The sequence below is a fragment of the Oreochromis niloticus genome, linkage group LG7 (genome assembly GCF_001858045.2).
Source record: "Oreochromis niloticus isolate F11D_XX linkage group LG7, O_niloticus_UMD_NMBU, whole genome shotgun sequence".
NCBI classification, from domain to species: Eukaryota; Metazoa; Chordata; class Actinopteri; order Cichliformes; family Cichlidae; genus Oreochromis; species Oreochromis niloticus.
This window is the reverse complement of record NC_031972.2, coordinates 41,157,823-41,180,116: the sequence shown is the minus strand read 5'-3', so window position 1 is coordinate 41,180,116 and position 22,294 is coordinate 41,157,823. Positions and strand designations below refer to the sequence as shown.

At 40.8% G+C, this 22,294-nt stretch overlaps 2 protein-coding genes across 9 annotated transcripts in view; one reads left to right on the top strand and one right to left on the bottom strand.

The window, feature by feature from the left end:
- Positions 1-881, top strand: part of LOC100710251 (suppressor of tumorigenicity 7 protein homolog) — a 55,781-nt gene extending 54,900 nt beyond the window's left edge. For all 7 annotated transcript variants that reach the window (XM_019357934.2, XM_025909126.1, XM_005454187.4 and 4 more), the window contains one exon: positions 465-881. In XM_019357934.2, coding sequence (XP_019213479.1) covers positions 465-560 — 96 coding nt within the window. In that variant the 3' untranslated portion in view covers positions 561-881. The remainder of the gene's footprint in view (positions 1-464) is intronic.
- On the bottom strand, positions 624-22,238 carry wnt2 (wingless-type MMTV integration site family member 2). 2 transcript variants are annotated; one of them, XM_003449169.5, is made up of 6 exons: positions 21,140-22,238; positions 20,089-20,793; positions 19,126-19,346; positions 14,944-15,221; positions 14,415-14,679; positions 624-4,497 (listed from the first exon to the last, which is right to left on the bottom strand). In XM_003449169.5, exons 2-6 carry the CDS (start codon positions 20,169-20,171, stop codon positions 4,292-4,294), a joined length of 1,053 nt encoding a protein of 350 aa, XP_003449217.1. In that variant the 5' UTR covers positions 20,172-20,793; positions 21,140-22,238; the 3' UTR covers positions 624-4,291. The 2 variants fall into 2 exon arrangements, with proteins under 2 accessions (XP_003449217.1, XP_025764912.1); XM_025909127.1 differs by lacking the exons at positions 20,089-20,793; positions 21,140-22,238 and having other exon boundaries at positions 19,126-19,552.
- Positions 22,239-22,294: the final 56 nt, after the last annotated feature.

Here is a 22,294-nt window from a genome sequence, read left to right as displayed (position 1 = left end):
CGAAATGGAAAGTTTATTTGTTCTCACAGCTGAAAATAAAGAAAAATCCCCAAAACGTGAGATAATTCAGACACGTGGTCATGTAGCCTTATTTATCAAAATTTGACCTGTGATCGACAGCCTTGCTATCAGTTGTCCATTTATAAACAGCAGTCAGGGAGACATGTTATCAGATAGTATGATCCTGACTCCTCCTACACACCACAGCTCTGTGAGGGCTGCAGCGCATATGTAAAATTGCTTTTATTAGATGACAAACCGCAGCTTAAAGTAGTGGCTCTGTACACCGCTGCGTGTCTTTGATACAGTTTTCTTCCATCTGTTAGAATTGGATGCAGTCAGTTCCCGTTGCCACATTGCAGCGTGGCTGCAGTGTGGCCGTGGACTGACTGTTTTAGGGATAAGATGCTGGCTGCCCTGCTCATGTTCTGTTTGTGTGACTGTATTTGTCTCTGTCTTTGTAGTTCCTCAGCACGCTGTTTGCTCCTCTGAACTTCATCATGGAGAAGGTGGAAAGCATCCTGCCATCCAGCCTCTGGCACCAGCTCACCCGCATCTGACCCCGACCGACAGAAGGACCAACCGGACCAGGAATCAGGACCAGCACCAAGAGCAGACCTCTATCTGGACAGAAACAGCTGAACTGAAATCCAGAACACAGCAGTGGACTAGACTGACGCACCTCTGTGCCAAGTTCAAACCAAACTGAGAGCAGACGGGGATCCCAGGAGAGGCGCAAAACAAAAATGCTAAACACCACCCAGAATTGGTTTTGACTTTATTTGATATGTTTGCATTTCTTTGGGTTATCAGTCATTTAAAGCTGTTCTTTTGTTGTACAAAAAGAGGTGATCAATTGCCATCATTAAAAGGGTGAAAAGGAAAAAAAAAAAATACAATAAAGGACTTTTTGTGTATTGCTGCAAAAATGCAGTGTTTTTACTGGCTGCCCCACATACTTAGAAATCAGCTGACCTTGATACCAGCACCACCAGATACAACCGGCTGGGTTTTGTTTCTCTGCAGGATCCATCATATATTTGGAGCTTTCATCCTCAAACTAACAGCTCACTCCACAGAGGAAAAGTTGTTCCTGCAACTGCTGAGTACTGAGGTCATACAAGCAGCAAGCTCCATTTCAGGCTGTCGCCTATTGCAAGTCCGTCGTCATCGACTTTGATGGTAAACAGCATTAGAAGACACATTCACAGCCTGGAACAACAAACAACAAGTGCAAACACTTTTATTTCTCTATAGTTTATAAAAGTTGTAGGATACACTTGGACTGCAAAGCTTAAGGTGTTGTGCAAGCCTGCTTCCATTTGTCAGGCGGGCCTCATGTCCACTTACTGTTGGTGACTGTTGAAGCATTTTGATGGAAGTATCAGACAGTGGTTGTGGCTGCAAAAAGTTTGTGTTTCAGGTATGGTGACTGATATGTTTAATAGTAACTGCTTGCTAACCAAGCTTGCATGTGCTGTCTGACTTGGAAATCCAAGATGTAGCTCTGAATACAAGTCAACAACTCAGGTCTTTTCCTACTAACCCAGTGCCCAGTCCTGAACTGGTTCTGCATATTTCCACCATTCAAGGACTTGCTGGTCCCATAAGGTTGGTGATGTAATTAGTTATGCAGATTGTCTCCACCGTGATTTTCTTCCCACAGAAATGACCTGAGCAATGTTCGAGCATGTCTGGATGTGTACCGGCTTCAACAAGGTGCCAAAGCAATGCATCTTAATGATGAACTCTGACACAGACCTCATCACCAGGCTGCATTAATCCAGCTAAACAAGCTGCTTGAGAAGTTTGTCCAGTTAACAGAACACTAGTCAGAGAAATCAGAGACTATTCATGTGTTTTTGTTCATGAGGCTCTTTAAATCTAGACACAGTGTGAGTTTAAGTCATTTATTCTATAGAGTTCAGTTGTAAGGGTTATATTTTAATCTTACACAGCTGATGTGCAATTTGCAGACAGGACATGTATTACATCTAATGAAGCAACTGGTGAGAACGGCTGCTGGTTTGCTTTACTTGTATTCCTCTGTGTGTAATGACTGCTCAGGCCACCGTCCCTCCTGTTTGTCACTGAGGATGTTTAAAAGTGGACAGTCATTTACGAGCTGTTTGATTCCACCGAGTCCTACTCGAATACTCGAACATTGCTCCTCCTTAATCCAATAGTGGTAGCAGGCACAGTAACAGTGAAATGTAAACAGAGGTCCTAGTTATCAACACATTTCTAAGAAACGACGACAGAATGCTCATTTTAACTACAAGAAAAAGCATTTCTGATGTTATTTTTTTTACTGAAAGTTCTAGATATTTTAATAGGTTTTTCAAGCATTTATTTTAACAAGATGTTGACTACAGTACCTCTTAGACTATCTTAATGATCAATTACTTATAGTGATTTTCCAGAACAAGGCTGATGTGCAGAGCCGTAACACAGAGGGATAAAGCTGATGAATTATATCTCAAAGCGATGGGAAAGAGTTGTTAAAGCTAAGTTAAGAAGAGAGGTAATGATGAGTGAGCAGCATTATCGCTTCTGCTGAGAGAGAGCACTACAAATATGTTTGCTTTGAGAGTGTTGACAGAAGTATAGAGAAGGTCAAAGGGAGTAGCACTGCGTCTTTGTGGACCTAGAGAAGGATATAAGGGGCCAAGAGAGGCACTGTGGTACTGCACGAGGAAGTCTGGAGTATCAGGGGATTATGTGAAGCTGGTGAAGGACGTATGAGGACTGTAAGAGTGTTTTCAGTGGTGATGGAGAGATTGACAGATGACACTGATCTGTAGTGAAAGTAGGGAACAAGTGGAGGTATGCTCTGGAGAGAAGAGGGATGAAAGTCAGTAGAACTAAGACAGAATCCAAGTGTGTGAAAAAGAGGGGAACTGGTATAACAGTGAAGCTGCTTTAAATACCATGCAAAGCAATAGACAGCGCAAAAGAAAAGAGTACAGGCAGGGTGGCGATAAGTGTCGGGAGTTTTGTAACACGGGGATAGCAGCAAGAGTGAAAGAGAAGGCTTACAAGAAGGTTTGGAGATGGTGGGACTAACAAGGAAGGAGGTGAAACTGAATGAGGCAGAGTTGAAATATTTTCATTGTGAGTGACCAGGATGAACAGAATTAAAATGATTATATAAGGGTTGAGCATTCTGGAGACAAAGTTAGAGAGGCAGGGTTGAGATGGTTTGGACATGGGCAGAGGAGAGATGGTGGATATACTGGATGAAGAATGCTGACCATGGAGCACAGAGGAGGAGCACAGAGAAGATTAATGGATGTAGTGAAGGAGGATATGGAAAAGGTTGGTGTGACAGAAGAGGATAATAGAGCTAGGGTGAGATGATGCAGATCTTCTCTTATGACTTCTAAAGGGAGCAACCACAAGAAAATGATCATTCATACAGGATCCCTGTAGATACTTAAAAATATAAGGTCATAAATGTAAAACTCTTTCCTCATAAATACAGTAAGATATGTCTGTTATCAACATTATGGTTTAATTCTAGCCTTTTTAAAAGACAAGGAGAAGATGCTAATATGACAGTGAAATGTAGTAAGGACATTGGTGTCAACTGGGGAACGTTGTCAACAACGCCGTGTTGAATGAGACTGGCGTGACAACAGTTTACACTGAAAGCATGCAGGGAAAAAGAACACTGATCGTACTTTATGTTGTAAATGGTTTGCTGACAAGTGTAAGGTGCCACGAGAACAAATCCAAACAACAAGCTGATAAACTGTGTGGAGAGCTGCTATGTGTTAAAGGCTTCACAGGAGCAGGCCAAAAACCTCCATGCATGTTGATTCAACAAAACTATAAAAGCCAATACACATAATTTAAGTTATATTTCAGTGTATACTTGGTCAGTCCTTAGGGCCTGTTTAATCAACAGTTCATCTCCAAAAAATCACAACTGGAGCCAGCAGATCAAATACTAGCCTGTTAGTCTCAACAGTAATCTGAAGCATGATTTGACTGGTACATTCTGAAAGTAACAGCTACAGACATTCAGCAGTCAGGCTTTAAGTGTCTCCGAGTCTGGAAGTTCTTTCCACGTAGCATCCAAAAGAAGAAAAAGACGTGATGTGTTTGGTGAGGAGGAAAAGAAAAAGTGTCTAAAAACCTAACAGACCTTCAGAGGGCTGGGAACTAAAGACAGACTCGAGATTATCAGTTGGATTGTCGCAACAAGACGTCAGATAAGTAGCTGAGAAGGAACGGGGGACTCTGGATGCCCGATATGAGGCGTCAGTCACGTTTAGTAGTGGCGAGGTCACGTCTGGCCCTTACAGGTGTGCACGTCGACCTGCTGGTGGCAGTCACGGCAGTGGACTGCACAGCACCACTGGAACTTGCACTCACACTTGGTTGTGCGGCTGACGCGTGACGTGTCATAGCCACGGCCACAGCACATCACTTCACAGCCATCTACACCTCGGGATGTCCGGTTGCAGACCCGCCCTCCTGTCCCCATCGACCCTGGAGAGAGAGCAAATGAGAAGCGGTCAGTGAGAATAAATGTCTTTATTTAGCACAGTTTAATATTCTTTTAAAATGAGTTTTTGATCTGTAGGACCCACCCTAATGATTAGAAGATACGTTATTAACAGTGGAAAATCAAAACCTAGACAATGTATCACCAGAACATAAAAACCAAACACTAGTTCAGTAGAGAGTGCAAACATTTTGTCTTCCAAGCTAATGTGTTAGAAGTAGGAAAAAGGATTGGAGTGTGATGGGTAGACGACTGGGTTAAAGCATCTCCAAAACTGCAGCTCTGGTGGGTTGTATCTACCAAAACTGGTCCAAGGAAGGAACAGTGGTAAACTAGAGACGGGGTGATAGGCTGCCGGTCTGATGATTCAGGTTTTTCTCTTGCACTGTGAATGGCCGGGTCCATATGCGTCACTTACCTGGGGAACACTTGGTACCAGGATGCACTAGAGATAGCACGATACCACTTTTTTATGTCCGATACCGATATCATAAATTTGGATATCTGCCGATACCAATATAAATCCGATATAGCGTATTTTATAATCAATAAAAGTTTTTTTTTAATATCTTGCTACATTTTGTATAAGTTCATACTCAAGTTTAAAAAAAACTAAACTAAACTAAAGCTAATCTGTTATACCTGTATGCAAAAAATACACTGCACCCAAAATATTTCATTGTTCAGCAATACTGATCAATCTAATAAACTTAAACCTACACCATCCTTCCTATTCTGGTATTTTAAAGAGTACTTAGCGGAAATATTAAGCAACCTAACTAATAGGGTTGCCAACTCCCCCCCCAAAAAAAAAAAAAAAAAAAGTAGGGAACCACCCTCCACCTCATAATGCTTAATTGACGTAATCAACTTTAATTTAATGCATGTGTAAAAAGAAAAATGCACAGAAATCAATCATTTTTCCTCAATAATTAAATAGATTCAACATCTTTCTTCAACAGAATTGCAGACTGCACACATGGTACCTTCCCAAAGGAAAAAGTACTACAGCTTACTAGGTTATAAATTTGACTTAATAGTTCCTATATACAATAATGGATTTCTATACATTTTACATCAGATGGAAACTTGTGTAAGATTCAGATATTTATTAAAAGCTAGACATGAGAATAAGAAAGAAAAGTATGTCTTTGTGCCCCCCTTTCCCTGTCAATGCCCTACCTGGCCCCCTGGCAAAACTTTGCTAGATCCGCCCCTTTACAGTTACCAGCCGTCAGCTACGTAGAAAAGGATCCTGGTGTAGAAACTAATATTAAATAAATTCTAACAACAGCTTATCAAGCTTAAGCGTGCTGCTGTTGTTCAGCCGCTGGTTTCTTCTTTCTGGCGCAAAGTGGGCGATAAACAAACAAGAGAGACGGACTCGCGACTGAAAAGCCGATCAGCTGATCATTGATCAGTTTCATGATTGAAGTAGCAACAGGAGAGGGAGAGAGAGAGAAGAGGCAGGATGTTAAGCTTAACGTGGGAATGCTTTACAAACATTCAGAGATGAACTTACACACTTGCTTTACTTCTCTGGGATAACTTTCTCGGAGACGAAATGCCGGTTTGGAAGCAAGTAGCAAGGCTCCAAATGGTCAACCAGACCTCCGACAGGTCGCTCTATCAGCCGCTCTATCACGTGACGCATATTCCTCCGATGTGCTAAGGTTATGAGCTGAGTTACGCCATGTCGCAAGTTTTGTGAGGTGCTTTTGTGATATTTATTTTCTCCGATATCCGATCCAGTAATTTAGGTCAGTATCGGATGCGTAATATCGGATCGGTCCATCTCTAGGATGCACTATGGGAAGAAGGCAAACTTAGGGCAGCAGTGTGACGCTCTGGGCAATGTTCTGCTGGAAAACCTTGGGTCCTGCCATCCATCTGGGTCTTACTTTGACATATACCACCTACCCATGGTTGCAGACCATGGTATTCCCCTAATCGCTGTGACTTCTTTCAGCAGGATAATGCAACCATTTAACAGTGTTTCAGGAATGGTTTGGGGAGCACAACAATGAGTTTGAGGTGTTGACTTGGCCTCCAAATTTCTCAGATCTCATCTGGACACCCAAGTCTGATACATGGAGGCCCCGACTGGCAAGAGTGGAGTCCACGCCTCGATGGACAGGATGTTCTGACAGCATGCGTAGTGTGTGCGTGTCACTCTGTCTGTAAACACGAAAGCTCCAAAACTTCTGAATGAATACTTTTTAGGGATGTGGAGTGGGGACATGTTAACAATAGTTCCACCAAGGTCTTCAAGGTGAACTTAATGATTTATTGGTAGAAAACTGACAAAAAGCCTTAGAAACTATGATTCTTACAAGTGTGCTGTGTATTCTCAACGTATAGAGAGAATGGCATAAAGATTTAAAATGTCACATTAGACTTCTGACCTCACTTTTACATTTCACATCTGCCTTTCTTTCAAGTTGACCACAAAATATGATCTTATAAGTCAAGAGAAAGACAACTAGCTGCCTAGTTAAATAGAAATCTACTGTAGTATAATGTTATATTAAAAGCTCAAGTTATTCACTTTTTTACAAATCAATACCTCATTATCCATTACATACATAATATTTGTGTAATCAAAGTAAAGACCTGCAGTGCCAATAAACATGATTTCCTCACCCTACTGCACAGAGGCTGCTAGCAGGCAGCGAGTGATCAAACTACAAACATGGACATAATCAAAATGATAATCATTAGATGCAAACATTATTCTGCTTTATTGCTACATAGTGTAAAATGCCAAGTTTAAGTCTACTTGGTAATTAAAGGTTCTTCAAGAATCCTCCTTTTGAAAAATGGCTTCCACTTCAGTAACTAAAAATGACTTTATCATACTACAGCAGAAGGATCTGCCTTCCTGATCACTTCCTACTGCAGTTTTCCACTGAATGACTATTATACTCCCTAAAAGCAAAAGCATGTTTCAGTAGTTTCCTTCCAAAAGGAGATTTACTGATGGAACAGTTTAACACCTACACTGCCCACCATTTCTAGTTAAAGAAGTGACAACCCTGCTGGGAAATAACTGGGACGTCCTAAAGGAATAAAGGAAAAGTGTTCATGAAGGTAATGGTACTGATGCTTAAAAAATGGGCTATAGCATTGTGGAATGTGACTTGGCAGCAGTTGAGCCACAATTTGGCCAATTAGAACAGTTCTATTAGTTTTTAGAAGCCAATAGGAGCAGAGTATAATGCCAGTACGGTGAAGATGAGATGAGCTGGTGGGGGGGGTAAGTAAGATGAACGAAAGTGAGATGAGAGATTGATGATAGGCGCCATCAGCCTGCACTCCCACACTTCATCAGCTGTTCATTTTACAGGAGACATCCATCGCCCACACACACACACAGAGCCCCATCTCCTCACTGATACTGTACACACTCACTTTCTCCTGAATCCCAACTCCAGCTGCCCACACACACACACACACTTTACATCTCCACAAACACAGTTAACGTACCGGGCTTTGTATGCAGAGGGAATAGCTGGAGCTTAATTTATGATGAAACTGTGTAGGCCTGCAGATTCAACTGAAAACCATCCACAGGAGTTTTTAGAGGGACTTTTTTAGCAGTATCAGCAGCTTTGATCCGCTGATGTTAAACATGAGCAACAGGAGTGTTTTCAGTCTGCTTTAGATGATCAAACCCAACAGAATCTCACACATTTCTATCTAACCGCTGTGAGCAGAGCGTTTGGGTTATTGTGTCTAGATCTCCAGATAACTTCTCTTTGATAGCAGCACAACAAACATCGATGCGCCGGGTGTGGGAAAGGTTCATCCCTATGATTTCAGCCAAAATAAAACACATGGGAATGGACGCTTTTCTGACACAATCAACGCTGAAGTCATACTCTTTCACGGTTTTGATTTCATGCTTTGCAGACAGGACAGCACAGTATTGAGAGAAAGACTTCATCTCTCTTCTTGACTGAGATATTTATGTTTCTGTGTAACAAAATTGTTTTTTGGATCTCTTTTTTTCAAATTTTACCAAGAAGAAGCTGTAGTTCATCCATATATCTGTCAGATATGTGTAGTTTACAACGCTTCTCTGTAAGTCTGTTCAATATCTTGTTGCATAATTACATACATTGGTGAAAGTGCAATCAGCCTTTCCTTCTGAATTCTCATTCACATCTTTTCTTCCTTTTATGAGTTGAATGACTGTCATTCAGGAGAGACTGAGTCAAGCTGCTGCTCCTCAGCGTCAAAGCATCTAAAGGAGCCCGCTGATGGGAGGCCATCTGACTATGATGCCTCCCAGATGCCTCTTAGTTGAGTCTTCTTGGACATGCAGGTCATTTCATGGAAAATCACTGCCTGCCCCCCACCTGACCCCCCTTGGAATAAACTAAAAGGGATGGAGACAGCACAAAAGACACACTACTTGAGAATATAAAAAAATTGAAAAAAGCTGGAAAAAATAAAGTGGGGAAAGTACCAAATTTCAACCCATCCCTATGCAGGTTGACAGAGGTCTGCAGGACAGAGGGTAAAATATTGCGTGACTTCATCAAATGTGCCGATTATTCTAACTATTATAAGAATGAAGAGCATATTCTGAGGGAGTCATTTTCAGATTTGACTGATTTTATATGGAATGAGCCATGTCCTGTCAGGAGGTGACCCTGGGGATATTAGATCTCTTGGACTGGTTACTTATACACATGCACCACGTTGATAATTGGCCTGATGGATCAAATTACAGTAGAAAAGACTGTTATAACAATAAGATGTGCTGAAAGAGGCCACAGCCATTAGGGGATGTGCACCTTTGCATTCCAGTAACATCATGCTGAAGACCCTCGTCTGCCAGAGTGACAAACTGATGACTAACTCCTTGAAGAAAATGGTGCTCATATATTTACTAGTTCAAACAGCTCGCATTTAAGTCTTTATTTATTTTTCTTTTTTTTGTTTTTGAAATTGTTTATGTTTGGCCCATTTACTGGTGGTTTAAAAAAAAAAAAAAAAAGATCGTTTCCACAATTTCGATTTTGTTGATGTGAAGCTTGAAAAAGCTTTTTATGATCAAAGTAGTTCTAGTGTAACCGATAACGCTGCAGTCTTTTGTAGCTTTTAATCTCGCAGCCTTTTCATGCCAACATCTTGATAAAGCTGCTGTGAAACGTCTGAACTTTAGCGCTGTTGAGCTGCAGATGTTGAGCCAGCAGAGGACTGCTGCTCTGCTGGGCAGGTGTGACTGTTACTGTCTGACTGTAAAGCACAAGTGTTACTGAAGAAGAATGCATGTGTGTGTTCTGCTGACTTCTCCTGTATAAATAAAGGTTTAGAAAAAATTGGCTTCAAGTACCATCTCGAACATTGTTCTGGAATTTGCTCATGTTTACATTCTGCTTCGCTCTGCGTGTACGCTCCTTCTGCACCATTCCCTCGCCAGGTAATATGTCTGGACATGACCCGAAGCCCTCCCCTCCCTGGCAGCGTGCCCGCCCGTCATCCAAAGTATGCAGCGCTGCTAGGGGTGACATCACGGCCAGAGTCTTCCTCACAGCCCTCGATCGCCCTGCGTCTGCTTATTGAATTAAGATGAGGGGGCGCCGAGAGATGAGTTTAGCACCTGAGCCTCAGGGCTGAGGGAAATTGATTTCACACTTTAAAGAGGCACAGAGGGGCCGTCTCGCTATCTCTGTGGGCCCCGAGCCTGTTTGTGGTTTGTGTGTGAGAACAGATTTAGTCTGTTTCTTTCCATGATTGAAGGCGAGTTTGCATGTCTTTCAGAGCGCGTGCGCGTGCGCGTGTGTGTGTCTGTGTGTGTGTGTGTGTGTGTGTGTGTGTGTGTGTGTGTGTGTTGGGAGAAAGGCTGATTACTTTCCATGGCTGTGCAACCAAAAAGAGGGAGCAGGTGAGTCTGCATACAGTACATGTTATGATTGAGAGCAAGTTTGTGAGTCTGTGGTTGTCTCATGGGAGTTGGTCTTTAAAGAAGGCCTATGTTACGTTCTCATGAGAGGCCCACTGTGTGTGTGTGTGTGTGTGTGTGTGTGTGTGTGTGTGTGTAACCTCACCCTGCTTACATGTACACATCCCATAAAACTTCCATGTCTGCTGTAATGCCTCAACTTGTTCCCAAAAGCAGGGCCTAAGACCTCCAGGGGCCTTTAGACAAAGCAGGATTAGGTGCTTAGTGCAGTAACTTCAGATTTAACCCTGAGTTTTCAATGTCAGGAAAGTGGTTCATGCCTTATCTGGGTACCCTGCCATTGTAACTTTTACTACAGATCTAATAAGAGTAGCTTATATTTGACAGAAAAGATGAACATGTTTAAAACCGCTGACCCATCAATTCTCTGGAAAACAAAATCACCATTCCTAGAAGATCCTGTGCACAAGCAGTCAGAGGATCTACAGTTGTTGTCTAAGGTTTTTGTCTGTTTCATATGAGCATCAATAGGAAATCTAATCTTCTGAAGAGCAACTTTAAAGTTTTCATTTTTTACTTCTTGTGAACAAAAACTATCACAGCCCACTTGGGGGTGAATTTGATCTTTTAGAGAGAGGCAGACGTAAAGCAGGAGCTGAAAACCAAAACAAAAGCATCACTGAGATACAAAGCTCAGTTACCTTGTATTATTAATCGCCCTGAAGCCAAAACTGAACTTAAAATGTGATAAACTGCAGGAGCTGTTAATGAGCTGCAGTTATGTTTGTGTTGCCTCTCCAGTAGCAGTAAATAAACCTGCTGCCACTGGTTCACATTCAAAGCTCTTCTGAAAGTTTCTGTCAGAAGGAAAGTTTGGCTTCTCCAGTCACCAGGTTCAATGAGGCTGCGAATGTGGATACTGTCGACTGACAGTTTTCATTTAATTGCTTTCTTTGGTGGTCGGTTGCCTGCAATGGTAGGCAGCCCTGGTTTGAGCCACACAAGAAATTAACCGCACGTTTGCCAGGTTCTCTGAATTCCCACCAGCCAACAACTGTGCGACCTGACAGCAGTTTTTGAATGATTTTCAGTGATAACAGATGCATATAAAGTACTGACAGAATGCAATAATAATTCATTCATAACGTTTTTGTGCATATATGTATTCAAATAAGATGTTTGTCACATCCATCCACTTGCATTTGTTTTATTCTCTAAATCTGCTGCACCTGCTTTTGTTTGCTGAGGTAAAACTCATTATTCTTTATTTTCAGTTATTTAAGAGAGAAGATCATGTGATGTTCAGCAGTTTAATAATTTCTTTGAGTGTGGAAATTATATTTTTATGATAAAAGTTCATTTTTCTTAGTATATGCTGTCAATTATAGTTCTTCGGAACTGGCAAAAAACTGGCAAAAGGTATGTCACTGTGCTAAAGCTTCACAAAACTCCTTGAACCGTTTCAGTTACTATCGTTTCATTTTTCTGGGTGTTTTCGACTTCGAATAAGGGTAGTTATTAGAAATTCTTGTGTTTAAAAATAGTTTCAAACTTACAAAACTACCAACACAATGTCAGGAATCAACCTTCCTGACTTCATGTACAAACATCTATGCACTTGGTTGAAGTACAGCACACAGATGTACCAAGCTGTTTTACATTTTTTCAATAGTAATTACAGCACGGTTGAACTTTTTGTGTAACATTAATTTGTCCACCAATATTGGAGAGATTCAGCCAGCCAAGTTAATAAAAACACTCGTATTTACAGCAGCAGTAATGAAAAAGGCCGAGCTTTCTGAGGAAGTGGGGTCATAATAAGAGGCGTCACAGGATAAAACAACAGCACTCATTCAAAAACAGTGCCACATGGTGGTGAAAGTTACAGCTATCATCAGTCACTAACAGAAAACAAAAAAACAAAGAACACAACAAAAATAACAGAAAAAAACCTTTTGCGATTTAGTGAGATTAAAAAATTATGTTTTTGCTCATGAGAGTACATTCACTGCTTCTACCTCCCAGCAAGTCTTTCACTTCGAAATTTCTCAATGAATGATTAAATTGTAAAAAAGAAAGAAATGATGTCTGGGTGGAGTATTTCTGTACACACACACACACCTCTAAAATGTGTGTGTTTGGTATTCTGCCACTGAAATCTGTCCCTTTTTGCAGGCCAGTCATGCCCTCAGGTGTGTGTGTCTGTGTGTGTGTTTCTCCAGCACTGGTGATTTATAATGATGTGTAGTCCTCTAAGATTTCAGCCTACAGAAGTGTGTAATGGGTCTTAAACTGGCTGACACCCGATCGCCACGGATCATCTGCCTCCTGTCAGGCATCCACCTCCTCAAGACACTCTCTCATGGCCTCCTCTTCATCTTCATTCTCTCATAAGCTTTTCAAACACAAACATTTTCTTTCTCACACTTGCTCTGCTATTGTAGCTTTACATATACACGAACACAGATTGCCCCCACACGGACACGCGTATGTCCTGACACAGACATCCGGAGCCACCGTAAGTATCGCCACAGAAACAAGAGCATGGTAACAACTGCTGAAACACAACTACAACTTATGTCATCTAAAGTTAAAGATCAGTTTTTAGTGTGGATGCTTCCTCAAATCTGAATGACAGAGGAAAAAAAACTTTGTTTGTTTCCTTGAGGTTTTGAGAAACAGGACAGCAAAATAACATTTTTGAACACACGAAAAAACCTGTTCTAACTTTGATCAGTAGAGGTGAACATGAACAGCTTTGGTGGCTGAAAAATATGCCCAAGCTGCAAAAAACGGAAGCTCCTCTGAATCTGGCTACAAAAGTAATCGGTGCCCATAGACTCCCCTTGTTAAAATGACCAACAGAAATAAACATGTTTACAGCCTGTTTGTGCCTTTGGAGCAGGAACATGGTGAAGAGGCTCATTCTGGAGTATTTGTAATGGAATTATCTGAGAAATAATAAGGCCTGCCATGTGGTGCAGCCCACCCAAGAAATTTGTTTTCAGTTGTAGTGAGTTACATTAAAATTATAGAAAACTGCAAGTCTGTTACTCAGTGTACTAATTAGAGTGAGCAGTTAACATGGCAGTAGCCAAAAGCCTAACACTGAAGCAGACTTCGAAACCAACGGTTGACATCACAGTGACTGCTTGTCACAGACAGTGGGTCTGTGAAACACATAATCCTAACAGTCCTCGACTGTATTGTGTATGAAGGACTCAAAGTGTTTGTTTGTCAGAACATCTATGGTTCTGCTGACATGGCGAGAAGCTGCCTGCCAAAACAAGAGCGCTTTTTCACACTCACCAGTGTGGATTGTTTAGACTTGGCAGTGTGAGTAATGGATGTTTCACGCATTCTGAAAGCTGGAATTGCCAACTTTCAAATTTCTAACTTCCAAACTGGATCGAATGCACCATTAAATATCAGCGTGATGGTGTGAACAGCGGTCTACTGGGACTACAGGTGTGGGTGGAGGTGGGTTTTTTAGGTGTTCTCGCTTTGGTCCCAGAAAAGTCATGGAAAAAAAATGAAAACAAAAAACAAAACACTTTAACAGGCTCTGGTACACAATGGTGACAGTAAAAGTAGAAGATGGACAAGTCTGAAATTCCAGCAAATTTAAAGTGTTTTAGAGATGCAGTTCAACCAGCTACTTGAAATCAAGCATATGAAAATCTGTTCACACCACCTCCTCTTTTAAGGATACCGACCAGCTGTGCTGTTCAAGTGATGCACTTAAATTCTAGGGTATTTACCCTGGTTTTGGTCTGGTTTATTACATTGAGTAAATTAGAGCATTTAGGCTTATTTGACTCAATTAGAAATCAATATTTCTTCAGCATGTATTTTTTAAGTGATTAAACAAACTTCTAAATGGTCTGAACTGGATGTTTATGTGTCTTTTGACAGGTACGTTTTCCACTCACTGCTTACTGGGATCCAACAGATCCAAGTGGTAAAGTGGTAAAGGTCAGTGTTTACCTGACTCGTGGTCCCGTATGCAGTAGTCTGGTGAGTCCTCCAAGTAGACAAGGTCATTCTTGCTGGGACGTTTGAAGTGTGTGTGAGCGGCCGTAAAGCCAGTGCCGTACTGATTCACTGCAACCTGCACAGCACCGTTGTACCTTTTCCGTAGATGGTCACCTGTGCGGCGGAAGTCAGCCATGGCCAACCAGCAGGTCCTGACGCTGCATGACCCACTGACACCATGACATTTACACTCCAGTGTCATGAAGCGCTTCACAGCCTGGGGAGCACAACAGTAAACAGATTTAGTAGAAATGGTGAGTGAATGGTACTAGTTTAAGATTTTAAAGCCCAAGATACAAATGTAATGATGTTATGTATCTAAAAACATTTAAATTTATTTTGAATGTTTTATCAATGTGTTTCTATTTCTGAGATTCTTAAAATGTTGGATGAAAATGTAAAAGTTATTATGGAGTCATTTTAGTGTCTCAGGCCAAACTGAAGGACTTTAAAGTCAGTTATCCGTTCAGTGCTTTCTCACCTTCCTGCCAGCTCTGTTGTTGTGCAGGTTCATGAGTGCACGGGCATCCCTCTCCTTCCTCTCCTTGGCATCCACGAAGGCTTGGCTGAAGCGTATGGCATGCTCCACATGGTCACTACAGCCTCCCCAGTTGAAGGAGCCCTTGGCATCCTGTGATGAGCCCTTCTTGGTGGGATCACAGGAGCAGGAATCCAGCTCGCCTTGGCTGCAGGCTTGAGCCAGTGTGTAAACCACTCCAGCTGAGGAGATAGCGTAGACAAAGGCCACCTCACGGCTACCTTCACAGAGAGGATTATATTTTTATTATGCAAAGAAATAAAGTTTAATTATTCAGGTTTTACGCAAATATTGGTAAACAGGAGCTAAAAACTTGTTGATTTCAGCTGTTTGTGGGAGTCTTTCATTTGTCAGTTAACACTAGTGCTGATAAACTAGCTAGTTTAGCAAGGCACAGCTGTAATTCACTGTAATAACAAATAAGACGCCAATACTGGCTAGTGGAAAAACAGGCTTACTATTAAATAAAAATTACTGATTGGAGAAAATGAAAATGTCCTTAGAGTTTCCTTTAATATAATCAAATGCTCAACACAAACAAGTAAACACCTGTCAAAGATGAGTAATACTGGAAATGCCCTTAATCATGCACAAATTTTATTCTCAATACAATTTGATGAGTTGAGTTTAATTTAAAAATTCCTCCGTGCATATCTTTAATTAAATTTGCTTATTTTTTTGCACTGGGCTATAAATATGTTTATTCTTTAAATCTTGGCATTTTCATATTACAGTCTGTGGGGACTCAGCAGACTGCATTTTTTGTCACTTCTGCATCAGCTTTATTTTTTACCCCCTAAAATGATTGACATTTACACATCTGCCACAAATGTATTCAGTAGCATCATTTATAATTCAGAATTGTTATTTTTTCCCCATTGTTGAGAGTGGATCAGTCAGCCGCCTATATACGATACATGATCAATCCACATGCACCAAAATTTCTATGTTTTCCCAGAAACTGCAGATGTTAGGATATCAATCAATCCAGACAGGGTCAAAAGACCAGCATTAAAAAAAAAAAGTTGCAGATATGCTTCTCTCCATCCTAAAATAGAAGCTCACTGTTGGCACAGTTACAGTAACAAACCTAAAAACCCTTCAAATGTTTGGCTGCCACTGCTACCTGTAGCACCCGTGTTTGTTGCTGTCTGCTAGAAGCTTTTATTCAAAGCATGAAAAAAATACTTCACCTATCTCCAAGATGGATAAACAGCTAACATTTACCAGCAGTGCCCTGATAAAGAGCTCTTATCTCCTTCTGCATGTATCTGATGAAAGATCCGAGCAGGATCAAAGGCTCAGGTGGGGAAAGGGTGTGTGTTGCATCTAACCTCTGCCAAGGACTTGTAACACACATGAATGCTCTCACAGTGATGCTAATAGAAGAAGGACTTGTGACATGCAACTACTGATCACATCCATAAGCTTAAGTTTCCTAAATGTCAAGACAAGCCAACCCTGATGCTTTTACCTCAAAGTCAAAAGAAACACTTAGTTTTCACCTGCTGGATTAAATGCAGGATGATCTCAGCATCACAGCTGAGAGGAACACCTGCAGACAGAAATCAGGGCCAAACTAAATATATGAAAGCCTATTTTTACAAGAACAAGCCACTTACAATGTATAATAATTTAGAGCCATCAGTGTGCACTTCAAATAAATATTTAAAAACAGCCTTCAAGCTCCATCTAAGATAGTAAATTTCTGCTATGTAAGAGAAATAAATATGGGAAACAGCATTCAGGTACACTGCTGTTAAAATAAAGACAATTTATTTTAACAGCAGGTTAACAACACGATGTTAGATATATTATCATATTATATCATTGATGGCAATGAATTAATTCATTCACTTATAAATTTAAATAGATAAATAATACATTTAATTTAACTTATAAGGGATGCCACTAAACACGTTAAATTTGTTAAAACAAAGTCAGTAAGACTAATGAAACTCAAGTATCACAGTAGCGCTAGAAAAAAAGAAGAAGCTCCCAGCTCTGCCAAGCACACACAGTGATATCAGTATGTGGGTGTCTGGGTCCAGCAGATAAGTTGAGCATGCCTAACAAAGTTAATAAGGAGGACGCTGAGAGAACATGACAACAGGGAGGGAGAGCTCCTGTGTAATTGTTTGAAATTAGCCCACTGACACTGACAAGAAGGCGCTTCAGACGGGGCCTCAGTGCGCCATGATAATGCTGTGTGACACGGCCGGGGCCTGGCTGGGAGGTCCAAATACCACATGGCTGATTAGAGGCCCAGACATGAAACGTACTAAGTCGAAGGATCCGCATCACAGGTTAAATCTCGGGGCATGGGAGAGGAACATCAGGTCGCCAGGTCCTGATGATCCTCCACAGGCAATATATTTAAAAAAAACAAGAAAGAAGATGTTTCAACTTGTCCTCGTCAGAGGTACAGACTGATTTTAGCTGCTGAGATTTGCCATCACATGACAAATTGGACGGGACGCTTCTGTTCAGACTCCAATCTGTAACAAACAGTGACAGGCAGCTTATTGCTACTCACTGCTTGGTTTCAGACGCTGTTCACACTTTACCGCTTTGGAAGAGTCATTTGTAACACTCCCCACACCCACCACTCTCACCAGAAAGACCAGAAATAAATGAAGAGGAAAAACTGCGCCTGTGCCCTCTCTGGATTTCTGAAACTCTCAATAAATCAAATGTCTTCTCCTGCAAATCACCAGAGAGGATAAACAGTGCTAATAAACTGACATGGCTCTTGAAAGTGGTGGGATTACTTTTAATTCAAAAAAGTCTAAATTTTCTGCAGTTTGTCATTTGAACGAGCTGAGCGGAGAGTAATTAGCTCTGCTCAGACAGCAGCCGAAGGGAATCGAAGGGACACCAAAACACTGTGATGAAACCAAATCAGTCATAAAGTTTAATTTAACAGTCACTGATTCTACAGACACTGAAATCTGCATAACGATGTAACAAGTTAATTAGTTATTACTGATTAATCTTATATACACTTACAATCAACTGTTCAATAGTTTAAAAAAAACCTAAGAATTAAAATTCCAATAAAATGACATAAAATCTGGAGTTTCTCTCTCATCAGTTACTGAGTGACATTTTTGTTGAATAAATTATTTGAATTATTATTTTAGAATTATTACGGATACAGTTCTCCAGCCATGGCAAATTGTTTTAGTAGGACATTTGTCCACCGGCCTTAAACAAAATACTGAGTAACATGATAGCAACCCAACACAAGAAAATGAGGGAGAAACCAGTTGGCTGCAATGACGTGAGAAATGCGCAATTGTAAAGTGAGACGAGGTGTGGAATGCAATCCACCTCTGTCGACAAAAAAGGAGCATGTCTGCCGAGCAACTATCGGTTTTCCAGAAATCTTCTGAGTGGCAGTAAATCTGCCCGGCACTCTAAAAACTTTTGTTTGTGCAGATTTGTCACTTTAATTTAAAGACATATGATCAAACATGTTTTCGATGTGTGGTAACACACTTGATCATGCAGCAGTTCATCTTCAGGGATTGCCAGCAGACCTGGTAATCTAAGCCAGCATGTGCTATAGCAGGCAGTCAGTGTTCTTACCTATGCAGCAATTGCGGGAATGACAGCCTGTGAGACTGATACTTTATAAACATTCTACATTCTACAAACAACACTGAACCCTCTTCACTGTATCTTATAATAATTAATACAAGGATGAGCATATATGTAGATATATACATATAGCAAGAAGATAATATTTAAAAAAAAGAAGAAATAATTATTCAAAAAAAGCATATCTGTGACCAACAGTCAAATTATGCTTTTATCTACATTTGATAAACTATTTAGTCACAGCTTTATTTAACTTTCACCTGATGGTTGCAGATTGGATTCAGTAGCACAAAGAGAAACAGACAAGACCTTTTTTTTTCTTTTTTTTTTAAAGTGGGTCCAAACAGCTAAAGTGTGAGTTTATTTTTAATTTCTCAACATATGTAACCTTCACTTTCATGGCAGAACCCCTGGACCTTCTTTCAACTTCATATCTAAGCTTTTTTTTAAATGTTACTTTTTTCATGTTACGGTAGAATGAAGGTCCTACTGTATTTTGGCTTTTACACTCCTGAAACTCACTGCGTATCAGCAGACGTCCAAACAGATTGTGGTCCCTGGCTGTGGTGTTGCAGTTCCAGCGGTGGTTGCGGAACTGGTACTGGCACTCTGAGATCCAGTCCTTCATCCCGGCCCCGATGGCCTGCATCACTTTGGGGTACTGGCGGCACAGCTGACGCTGCTTATTCACCAGTCCAGGGATGTTGTCGCACATCACCTGGGAGCCCAGGGTGCCCATGTACCTGTAGAGTGGGAGGGTAAATGTCAAGACAGGTGAGCACTTGCAGGAATGTTTCTGGATCAATTTAGTAAAGGATAAAATCGAATAATTTTGTATGTAACCCAACATGTGTAAAGGCAGCTATGGCTATATTAGAGCTTTGTAAGGTAATTGAAGACATTTACTTTATATTAATGCACAAAATAAGAATGCTAGAGGGTGTATTCTTCAGAGGTATCTGTTGGAATCACTCCTAACAAGTCCACACTCCCTTTCACCTGCAGAACAAGATGATGAAAGACTGATGGGCTGTACTGAAGATTAAAGACACAAAGCAGCAGCAACAAAAAAGGAATTCTCTCTCCAAATACCATCTCAGTATCACAGGGTACAAAGTGAGGAATTTGGAAACAGGAGCTTTGCAAATATTAATTAGAGATTCAAGAGAAGGATAGCAAATAAAGAGAAATTAAATTATATCACATGACTTCAGCCTGGAAACTAATCTGTCCAAATATTCAACAAGCTGCAAAAATAATTATGCAAGCCATGGGGGAAATTTAGTCACTCAGTGTGGGAACATTTTTGTTAAGATAAAAGGGTGCATATGGAACGGGGTTTTTTAACCAATAATTTACCGATGACAGAATAAGACAACGCATTTGAAAGATTATTATAATAGCACATAACCAAAGTGCACAAAGTCTTACACTAGCGTTTTCATTTAAACAAATATGTAAATTTTAAATAATAATACTACTTACCACCAGGACGCATCGATCTCAGCTGTGAGCCAGCAGATTGCTACAGATAAATAAAAACATATTCCGCTTGGCAATAAGTGCATATTAACCAAACTCTGTTTCTTTATGGGTCTGGACGGAGCATTTCCACAGATGACAGGAAAAAATTAATAAAACAGCAGCTGAAAGTTGAATCGCCGAGTTAAACTCGCTTTAAAAATGTATTACAAGACAGTCGGAGGACAGACGGTTTGCTCGTAAAAGTCATGGCTGACTGGGATTCTGCACAGCGGCAAAGCGCTTCTGAAGAAAAGGTTAAGAGCGACTGTCTTAATAGTCCAGCGCAGATTCTCAGGGGAGATACGCGGATGCTGTGCTATCAGGTTCAGATTGCTTTACACAAGGAGTGGGCAGAGTCCCGTCTCAGGAATGAGGCGAAGAAACGAGATGTCTGAGAGTATCTGTTCAGGCTGGTTTGACATCAGACGGGTTTGGCCCGTGTCCAGACCGGAGCTCCGCACCTCTGAGATGTGGTCCAAGTTGATGAGCTCTTCATTCAAATCGCACCGATGAGACGCGCGCAGAGAAGGAGCTAGCTGTGGGAGGATTCACACTCCACGCTTAACCAATGTCAGTCACCAGAGGGAAAATGCCCAAACCCGCTTAGATTCAAAATCGGGGGACAGGATGATGAATGGAGGTGATGTGCCAGTCCGAAAAAACAGCCTACAAAAAAAAACAACTTTTACGCACAAAAGATAATGATGATTTTTAAATGTTTTTCTCACAGGACTCCGCACAGCTCAGCAGAGGAAAACTCTGGCATATGGTGTAGTGGTGTAATTGATAATCATAAAGACCCTTTAAGAAAATAAATCCAACTAGTGTTTTGTTTATGTTGAGCGCCCATTGCCATAGCCATATCCCACACAGGTGAATAATATCTCAGATTCCTCGCGCATGACGCACTGTTATTTTTACAGCCTTATACAAACTATCACTCTAATAACTCAGGAATGATGGCCTAAAAAAAGGAGGAAAAAACTGGGCACCGATTCTCCCAGAGCAGCACCTAAAGGTGATGTGTCCATTTCAATTGGATTATCCATGTCAGTCTTTTTGATGTGTCCCGGTGAAGTCTGTACCACTGCCACACAGCGTTTCCTCCATCTTTGATCTAGCCCGGGGTGTATCTGGAGGTCTAGAGACCCTGACCAGATGAGATTAATGGGCAAATTGGATTTTTCCCATGATCCCCGTGGAAGAAACCCGTAAAAAAACAAGAAGATTTAGAGCGTTCTCACTGCTCTCATCAGGACTTTGAACACGACTTTATTTTTGCAACAGCGGTAGTTGTAATAAGCCTGTGATATAAATCCAATTTTATGGGAGTAATTTGTTCACTTCCTCACCAAATCGCATTAAGGTCACTGCATTGCATGTTTTACAGACAGAAAGCTATTTTTTGATAATACTCGCGCACAATAAAGTTTATGAACACTAAATATGGAAATAGCACAAAATCAGACAATAAGAACTTTAAAGAGTTTGTGATTTTTAAATGTATCAGCTTGATATTTGAAAATATTCAATCAGCAAAAGCAAAATCTGGCCATTACCATCAGGATTCCACTTGAATAATTTTTGAAATACAGATTGGATTTCTTTCTGTGATTTAAGGAGAAAACTGATATCACTTTCACATCTATGGCTTGTTTCCCAGAGTCAGTTTAGCTACCAGAAAGAAGAAAAAGCACTCTGCCCCTTCTATTGTTAGAAAATTCACCTATGGCTCCTTTAAATGTGATGATTTCCTCTTACGAAATAACCCAGAGCAAAAAACAAAACTCTGATTAGCTACTCTGATAAACTTGGCATTGCATCCTTCTGTATATTTGGGAGAGCAGGCTTCACATTTCCACATGCCTCTAGGTTTTCTTATAGACTGTATATTACAAAGGATCAAGCAGTGGGTCTAAGGACAGCCACTCTGCAATGCCTTACACCTGCAGTCTTTAAGATGATCAGCAGGGGGCAAAAATAAGCCCTTTGAAAAAAAATGAGCCCACTACCCCGAAAACTTGTAACTTCAATAAAAACTTTCCTGATAAATTTATGGTCTCAGTCTGTCATTTTAAGTTTTTTGTCACATTTAGTGTAAAATGGAAAACAAATAGGCATGCATGTCACCACAAGTTGAATGTGCAGTGTCCTTGGTTTCTCAATC